The 10,327-nt window shown below is 34.3% G+C and overlaps 1 protein-coding gene across 1 annotated transcript in view; it reads left to right on the top strand.

Moving 5' to 3' along the window:
* Positions 1-247: 247 nt before the first annotated feature.
* Positions 248-10,327, top strand: part of LOC149532960 (uncharacterized) — a 49,289-nt gene continuing 39,209 nt past the window's right edge. The window contains exon 1 of the mRNA XM_089805075.1: positions 248-711. Within this exon, the coding sequence (XP_089661201.1) occupies positions 465-711 (247 nt within the window). The 5' untranslated portion in view covers positions 248-464. The remainder of the gene's footprint in view (positions 712-10,327) is intronic.

Raw genomic sequence — 10,327 nt, 5'->3', positions numbered from 1 at the left:
CTTATTAATTTTTCGTAATAAAATTTTTAATGATTATTTTTCATATTTAATAAATTAAATTTAATTGTAAAATCTTGAAATTATTGAACACATTTCTTAAACAATATTCAAATTTCCTTTTATATCTATTTTTAATCTTCAATTTAAAAAAAAATTATTTTAAAAAAACCTATATTTAAGTTATTTAATTTAATGTTAAAAACATGCCTAGTTATTATTATTAATTAAAAAATGTTACGGCATCTGGAGTGAAAGCTTATCTTGAAATTTGCGATTCACCCCCTCAACCTTAGTTCCACCTACCAACTGAGCTTCTAATCTATCGTTTTAATCCATAACTTGCAGATAGTTTGTCGAGGCCGTTGCGTTTACGAGGACATGTAAATAAGCTACGGCAAATAATTCAAAAAAGTTCAGCTGAATCTCCATATTTGCTTTGTTTCTAACAGTAATCCTTGAACGTTATGGAGATTCAATCATTAGTGACACAAAACCTGGTCTCCAAGTTCATCCCATATTTCCCCTCACACAACTCTTCTACACAATTGAAATATTCTGTGTATTCCAAGGTACATAAACCCCACAAGCTCGAGTGTACTGTTGGGTACTTCAGAAATGACTGTCATGGAAATTACAGAGATCTGAAATCTTTTTCTGTTAGAAGCTGGACAATGAAACACTGTAGGCGGATGGGCATTTCCTTCGCTGGCAGTAAGTGACTAATTATATAAAAAATCTGGTTTACTTAAATCATTAGCTATTTATTTTCTCCCTTTAAATAAGTGACTGCATATGCAATTTGCAATTAGGGTTAAGAGTTAAGGTTTTTGTTTTTTAATATATTAATATAAGGGCAAACCTTGAATGAAGCTAAGAGACAACATTTTAAAGGTTTATAGACAGGGTTATATTTGAATTTAACCAGTAATCGATTATCTTGGATATATTTCCAAGAGATCTAAACATGGGATATAATAAATGGAGAGATATTACTTGTATGACCTTCTAGTCATACCGATCCTTAGGAAGTTCATATGCAAATTATTTGAACTCTACTCATGCTAATCAAGTCATTGAAATAATTCTCTCGTTCAGAATACAATAAGATAGTTTTTCTTACCCATAATAATCCTAAACCATGCGCAGTTATTGATAAACGTATCGGCATAGAAAGTGCTATTCAGTACTATGGAATAGTGGGTATAAAATCATGGCCTGGAAGAAAAGTATACTAAAGATTCTTAACAAAAACAGTTTTTTTAAGCCTTCTCCTTCTCATCCTGAAACTACTACGCCCTATAATTGAAATGCAATCTGTTGTGTCTAAACTTAGATTATGATAGTTAGTTCACATGGTCTGGAATAAGCATAAGTTATATTCTCAAAACTGTGTTGCAATAGGTTATGCTCAAATTGTATCCCATTATTTCAAGCCATTGCCATGGCCCTGGTGTAAGCTGGGCATATACTCCTAACTCCTAAGATTTGTAGGCACAGGTCAGTGCTTAAATATGATAAATAATCGTTGCATCACAGCCTTGCCACATTTTGGGTGTAATTACTTGCTGATGTTTTTTATTAATTAGCCTGGGGGGTGGGGGGCAGTCAATTGAGCCCCCACCCTGGAAAAAACATAGCATAATATATAACGAGTTTGTAGAGAAACATCTCATTCCCCTTTTGAGGGTATTACTATAATTTCCCCTAAAGCCACAATTCCAACTAGAATAAGTAATATAGAAGTTAGAACATTTAAGAATAGAAGTTTACCTATTGAAATGCCTTCTATAAGAGATGCCTGGTCTAGGTCCTACACCCAATATTGGTCACTGCAAATTGACATTGAATCACGAGTCATAATACCATATAACATACAAATCAGTAGTAAACACCATGGTATCACATAATTCATATTGAAATCGAAATAAGTCATTGCCTTTCCAAAGTAGTCTTGTTAAACATTTGCAAACTGTAGTTTCAAGGTTGGTTGCCCTTGTATTGTGAGAGCATGTAAGGTGGGATGTGCTTCCATCCCTTAATTCACCTTGGAGGTTGGCTGTCTTCCTTGTCCAAGCCAAGATTAGGGAAGGCTGGTCTTCCTTTCCAACACTTGGCTCACAGATTTGGAAGCTAGCTGTCCGTGCTATCTTGAGGTGGCATACTCGATAGGACCTCAAGCCCAAGGGCACATAAGTCCCTTGGCCCGCAAGTATAATATTCATCTTGGGTTTGCGTACTTGGATCTCATGAACTCGGAAGGCTGGTCATCCTTTCTATTTGCACTTTGTTTCTTTTAATCCAGAAGGGGCTTGTTGATGTGAGTTTTATGTCACTATAACATAAGGAATCAAAGACTTTATATTCTAAGACGAAACACCAAATTTTCAACTCTCTCTTGAAGTTGGATGCTCATATGCTCGACAATGCGCATGGATTGTGTGATCAAAGGAGACAACTTCAAAGTTCCTTCTTATTGTAGACTTAACTCAGTTATAATGATGCGATATGCTGGTTATCACAAAGGGACTTACGTCGCTCATCCAATGAATATTAACTTTTTCAACTTCCTCCAACCAACAAAATTGCAAGGGAAAGGGATCTAGAAATCTAATCTAACTCCTAGAATGCAAGGAACTATGAATGTCCTTGTGACTCTACTAGACTCAGTTTAACCATTGACATTAACCAAGCTATAAGATGTTACCTCCATTTCATTAACACCATCCATCGATGCATATCAGTGTGCAAGTAGTAATCGACATTATGTTCATAAGTGTGCCATTCAACCATGCAGGGGAAACATACAGTCAACAAGCAGCTATAGGCTTGGTCTAAGTGAGTTGACCAAAGATGCTCCCAAAATATCCCATTCAACTAACACTATTTCTGATCAACATGAAATCAAATCTACTCTAAGTGAGGAAACGTAGAAACCATGCAACACTCCAAAGCAACACAAGTAATCCACCTTGAAGACCAACAATGAGTTAGCAATTACTTCGATAACATTGTGGCAACAATTTGAATAAGTCTCTGCTACTCTACTTTACCTCTAATTCTGATCTTAACGAGTTACAAACAAGAAGGCCTTGTCCTTTTATTGTTGTTAAATTACAATGAAGGGCCAAGCTCGATTCGAGATCAGGGGCCAAGATTTAACCAACAAATCCCTAACCTACCTAAACACTTCAATCATTAAATGCTCATCCAATTACATGAAGGAACTGCCTTGTGGGCCATTAAGAAAATTACAATGTTTTTGAGAGCCAACGAGAAAATAGATTAGGTAGAGGCATAATGTTTTGGTTGGCTGTGCTTGGACACATGCAAACTTGAATATTCCAACTAACTGGAAATGGATAAACACGACAACAACATTCTTATCTTGTGATTTTTGTTTTCATTCTACTTCTCCACCTTTGAAATTTGGAAATCTTCTCATTGGCATGGCCTCGAACTTGGTTTTACTAAAAATTGTGAGGTCTTCTTCGATGCCTTAACCTTGATCTTCTTGAAGTGATGAAGTCTTTCATGTAGTTGGATTTGCGAAGAATATTCAAGTTGGTGATGATTTCTTTCACTTGTAGGCTTGCAAATTTGTTCTCTCTCCTTGCTATTTGCTCTCCAAACTCCATCTTGATCTCGCTCTTTGAGTTTGCACTTTTTAACTTTGAGTGTCATCTTTCTTGTCCTCTTGGTGAAATCTTTTTGTAGGCTCTTCTCAACTTCAACTCTCCTTGCAAAACAAAACAACAACACTTGTCAAAGGCTTGGATTTCACACTTCTTTCTAAAATCCACATTTGATGCTAAGAAGTGAAACATAAGAGGAAATCAGTCTTACTTAAATAAATCATTGAATATTTCGCCCAATTTAACATGAAAGACTGATTTTTCAAAGGTTTTAAAATCTGATCACCTCGAGACAAAATGAGAACCCAATCAAAGGATTCAGCCATAAAATTCTGAATCTACTAACTCAGATCTGCAAGAGCTTGATATTTCTAAAATTTCTTTTGCCTTGGAAAATCTGAGTTTTACACCATGAATCAGATTGATTGAATCTGGGTGCTTCCTTGAGTTGGCTTGCTTGATTAGGCAATTCCAATGACTTGAAATGACAAAGATATCCCCAAAGATGGAATTCATTGGACGTTATAGCTAGGCGGAAATTTGGAGGTTGTCGGGATTAAGAAACCTCACGAAGTTGGATTCTGACCTAGTGTCAGCAGTGGGAATCTCAACAAGAGGCTGGGTTCCAACCCTATGTCAAGACTATTAGAGGCACATTTTTCACCTTGAATTTCATGTTTTCCAATGCCCAAAGCCAAATGACTCAAAATTTACCCAAATGCCATGGGCGAAATTTAGGGGGACTTCGAGTTTAAGAATCCTAAGGAGTGGTAGTAATCCAATCCTGAGTCAGGATTAATTCTGATTTCACTTGATTTGCACTTTGTCCTTTTTAGCCTTGTCAACTCTTATTTTGTTATTTCCAACTCGTTTTGAAGGCTCATCTTTTTGTTTTCAGTCTGATTTCCAATGCTTTCTGATTGAAATCCATTCCAAATTCTATTTTTTCTTTCCTCACTTTGCTCCAAATCTGATTATTTTGTCCAAGGTTTCAATTCATTCTCACCTTTCATCCTTAATTTCCATAATTTCCCATTATCTAGAACCTCATTTTTCTCATTGAAATGCCCCTAAACTTGGGCAACATCTGACTACTTGTCAGGATTTTACATAGAAGAGGTAGGATATTGGGGTATCTCGAGATTTAGAGTCCTGAGAGGTGGTTGGATTCAGACCTATTCTTACGATTACTTTATTTGTTTCATCTTCTCACACATTCCCTGAGTGTTTTTCATCAGCTTGCACTTGAAACTCGCCTTTTAGTCACTTGGAAATCATCTAGAATTGGTGGGATTATGAGGGTTGGTAAGATTGGGAATCTTGAGACATGGTTGAATTCAATCTTAAGTCAAGATTTGGAGTCCTTGGACATGGTTGGATTCCGACCTACTCTTAGGCTTCAACATTCTTCATTTGCAAGTTAATTTCCAATTGTTCACTTCAAGCTCTTCATCTTGGAGGGTGAAATAGGTATATAAAATATAATATAGTATCTTATACTTTACATTATATTCTATATAAATAATGCCAAGATGTTTGAGAGTGGTTTTAGGTTCATAGGAGTTATAATAAAGATTTTAGATTTTGGGATATTATAAGAGCCTTCATCCTCAATTATTGACGCATATGCAAGTGTGTTTATTCCCTGCTTAACAAGAACATAAAAAATCCTCTAAGATCCATTTTAGTTAGCTATTTTTGTTAAGCTTAGCTCATAAATGAATGATAGACAACAATAAGGAAAACGTAACAAAAACAACATACACCATAAGTTACCTTGGGTAAACCTGTCCACTTGAAGGGAAAAACCGAACCACACAACAAAATATCACTTTATTGATAATGAAATGTTCAAGTGTACATTTCGATTGATGTGATCTATATAACAAATAGAGTCATCACATTACAACCAAAGATCTCTTCAATTTCCCAAAACATGACTTCATATTCCAAATGCATGCCTCTACACATGTTGAAAGCCACGCGCCTCTATATTTAATATTTTCTCAATTATTATCACAAGTCTCCTCTTCAGTTGAAGGTGACCCTAATGGTTATAACAACCATATTCCTAAAACCAGAGATAAATATATCTTTTGCAGCTACAGACTTCAACACTCCTTCTTAGCAAGAGAGATCTTAACCAAAAAATGTCAATGATAAATTCTAATCACATAAATTCTTAAAAAAAATGTTATCAACATAACATAATTCTCAGAATCACTCAACATGAAAACCTGCAAGAATCACAACCAACTTTCATCACACTTTCCAACATTACGTTGTCACAAAATCTCTCAACATGAGAAGCCTGCAAGGCTCTTCTTACAAAGTAATTGGTAAAGTAGTTGCTAGTTACTAAAAGTGATCAATAGATTATTATATACAAAAGATCAAACGATGTTTCCTTAGGAAACAATTGTCAAGAATAGAAACATTCTATTCTAACTAACATCTAACTAAAAGCTAACTAAATATTAGGAACATTCAAATATTTGCAATAGATTACAAATAGATAACCATTAATAATAACAGACAATAATAAAAGCTATCTATTATCATAATAGTATAATACCCTCCCTTAATGGTTAATCTATCCACAACATTAAGTTGTCCTTTGAATTTGACAATTTTATAAAGACCAAGAGGCTTGGTGAGAATGTCTGCACTCTGATTTGTTGTAGGAACATACTGCAAGTCTATTGTCCCGTCTTCAATCAATTGCCGTATGTAGTGACATCCACATGCTTGGTTTGTTTATGGAAGATTGGATTTTGTGCTAACTTGATAACACCTTCGTTATCAACAAACAAAGTGGCTGGCCTTGCTAGTGACATCTGAATATCCCTAAGCATCCAATGAAGCCAAATAACTTCACAACCTGCCTTAACTGTCCCTCTGTATTCAGCATTTGTAGAGGAGAGAGAAATTGCTTGCTGCTTCTGCCATGTCCCCTAATTTCTTATAGTAGAATTTAATAAATAAATTGATAAAATAATATAAGTAATAAATTATATGATTAAAATAATAAGAAAAAAGATAAGATTTAAAATATTATTACATAAGTCATTATATGTTATATTATTATAACAATATAATATATTACACTAATAAGAACATCAAATATATGATTATTTCTAAATTATTATTATAAAAGAAAGGATGTTATTAAATAATATTATTAATAAATAAACAAAATATTAATTAATAATAATAATCAAGGTATTTACATGTTATAGGATAGTTATATTAATCAATAATAAATCTATATTATTAGTGACTTAAATAACAGTCACGACTGTTCAGGAAAGATATATAAAACATTAGTGGAACTTTTGGGGAGGAGGGGGAATATGATAGACAGGAAGATTATTTTTTTTTTCAAAGACACCAGTGCATATAATTGGAAAAGAAAGCAGCAATAACATATACGCAGTGAACACTGAAGCACCATTTGAAGATTAAGGATTTCATTGCAGCTATCTATTTAGTAACTCATACTATATGCACAAGATTGGAATGATTATACACTTACATGCGATATGGCCGAGCCATTGAAATACTAGTAAACTGAATTGCAAGGGTTGGGTCCAGCCAGCGATAGAAATAAGTTGGACAACTATACCATCAAATGCAGATAGGCGAGTTGGCATCAATAAAGAATCTTTAGGTAATAGACAAAAAAGCATTGGGAGAGACATCTAACGAGTGAATAGGAGTATAGAGAGACGTAGGAAGAGAATCTATGCAGAGGAAGATGCGACGATAAGAAAAAGAGAATATTGAATCAATACCAACTATTATAATCATTTGAAAAGAAGAAAGGAGTGTCGGCAGAGATGAACTTACTAAACTCATGCAATAAAGACCCATGCCCAGACATTTTCAGTTTGATACATCCAGGGTTGCATTCCAGAAAGTATAGTAATGACAAAGATATGAAGAAATTATATTACATGGGAGAACCACAGCTGATGCCTAAAGATGAATCGCTGAAATAAAAGAACAGGAATACAATCTTATGTCTAACGTATTGAAAAATCAGAGCAAACAAAAGTATCATTGCAAGTGAGAAGAAGCAACATTGAACATCACAATGGGGAATATATTAAAGGAGTAGTGTATGCAAATAGCAAACAGTGATTTCAGTATAGAAGAGGAGAATATCATTCGAACATTATTGTTCAGAAATTTCTATTGGAAGTATCTTCAATCATATAGGAAAATAGAACATAAAGAAAGTATAATACCACAGCTTGTTGATGTGGGAAAGTAAAGTGTGTGCATTGCAGCAGAGGTTACAATATTATTAAGTTACTAGTGGATCTGATGTGGCTGTATAAGAATACATACAGGCACAATAAAATTAGTGGGATAATATAAAGCAGTGACCTTACTTGCTCATGGTATTTAAGTAGTGATTGGCACATAGACTGGAACAGATAAATGATCAACGAAAAAGAAGTTCTACGAGTGGGGATCATAGAAGGAATAACTGGCATTAATCACATGAAAATATAAAATGATATAATATAATTAATATTGCTGACAAACATTGTGTATAACATTCCATGAGACTGCAAAGTAATCTATGAGAAAGCAATGCAAGTTTCCATTCCTAAGTACAACTCTATGTCTAATTGAGAATAATTGGACAAATTAAGTAAGGTCCTGTTGGGGACATCACAGTGGTATCAGAGCATGATCCTGCCATCCTGGAGGGTTAAAGTCGTTATATAAAATTATTCATAATGCAAAGAGAAAAAAGATAACTCAAACATAAAGTGTCTGAACTTGGCACAATTACGTTTGAAGAACATAAATTCGATTTATATGCATAGTATAATGAGGCTCATATAGTCTTAATACAGATTGCGGAAATAAAAACAGTTGAGAGAGTAAAATATATATAAACACAGATTTCAGAAATCATTCAGAGAACATATATTTAAACAGACAACAATCATGTTATACATTAGCTGCTACATTGTTACAGTAGAAGACAACAAACCAGCAATAATTGGATTGAGAGACAGGTCATTAGTCCAAGTCAGAAAAGAACATATGTGCACAGAAAGTAAATTGATGAACTCAAGTTCAAGAATTTGTAAACAGATCACTTAAAGGATTGATATCAACATATATCAATCCTATCAGATATGAAATGATAATATATATTACTGCAGTAGACATATAGGGAAGACATTTTATCTCAAAACCAGTAAGTGAAACATCCTCAGCTCCAATTATAGTAACCAAGATATATCATCTATTGCGATAAGAATCTATTGATCAAGCAAGGTATAGGCAATAGCAGATATCAGATCAGATCAGGACTTGGTTATGAGTAACTAAGTAAAGGACTCCTCATTTTTATCAAACCGGAAATAAATATTAAAGCAAGGACATTCTAAATTGAATGTTATAATTTCTAGTATGGAATTAAGGCATAGAGGTAATCTCTCTGAAGGACTTCATGAGATATTCTATAATTGAATATTCTTAAGGGAGTAAGGCAGGGAATCAAGTATTCTCTGAAGAAACCAGTATATACTATTAAGAAAAAGTATATGCATATGCAAAGAAAGATACACCCAGAGCGGGTATCCATAAGGCCTAGGATGAGAAAGAACTCTCTCTTAGGAAGGATGGATACATTAAGATTGATTATCCATAAGGTCTTAAAGAGAGAAGTATTGTGAGAAGATGATCCTTAGTGGAGAGTTATTCTATTAATTATAGCTCCAGGAGGCAGGAAGCGCTCCCCTAGGAGCTAAGCATATGATCACAACCTCTCCTTAAGAAAGGGATTAAATTGGGAATTAGGATCTAATATTTTAATGACTTACAAGATTGAACTATATTCTTATACATGTTTTTGGAGTACTAATATATGATGCAGGTTTGTCCAACAAGAAGCTAGTCACCACCAGCTCGAGTAGCAGAGACAACAATCTAAACTTCAAGTTTAGGGTTAAGAATATCATAGATAGATGAATTTAGTGAAACATCTCCTCGATCTTGGCTTATTTCAAATTGTGATTAGAGGAAAGAAACTACCAAAGATTTTTAACATGTGTATGCTCTGTGTTTGCATCGTGTCTTCATGCATTAATGTGTATATTTCGTGTTTGCATCGTGTCTTCATTCACTAATGTAAGAAAAGGAACCCATGTTATGAATCTATTAATCAATATAAAGATCACTCAATAGAAGCCTCTCACATCAATAGCTTGAGAGTTAAACTTGAGAGTACTCGGCAACTCTAAGAGGTTGCAAACTATGGTCGTGACTGTTCTGGAAAGTTATATAAAACACTAGTGGAACTTTTGGAGAGGAGGGGGAGTATGATAGACAGGAAGATTAATTATTTTGCAAAGACACCAGCGCATATAATTGGAAAAGAAAGCAGCATTAACATATACGCAATGAACACTGAAGCACCATTTGAAGATTAAGGATTTTATCGCAGCTATATATTTAGTAACTCATACTACGTGCAGAAGATTGGAATGATTATACACTCACATGCGATATGGCCAAGCCATTGAAATACTAGCAAACTGAATTGCAAGGGTTGGGTCCAGTCAGCGATAGAAATAAGTTGGACAACTATACCATCAAATGCAAGATAGCCGAGTTGGCATCAATAAAGAATCTTTTTTTCTCTAGACACTTACTGTAAACAACCATAG

This window comes from Cupressus sempervirens, chromosome 10 (assembly GCF_028749045.1).
Source record: "Cupressus sempervirens isolate cs-2001-9-10 chromosome 10, ASM2874904v1, whole genome shotgun sequence".
Lineage (NCBI taxonomy): Eukaryota > Viridiplantae > Streptophyta > Pinopsida > Cupressales > Cupressaceae > Cupressus > Cupressus sempervirens.
This window is presented reverse-complemented; position numbering and strand designations above follow the sequence as displayed.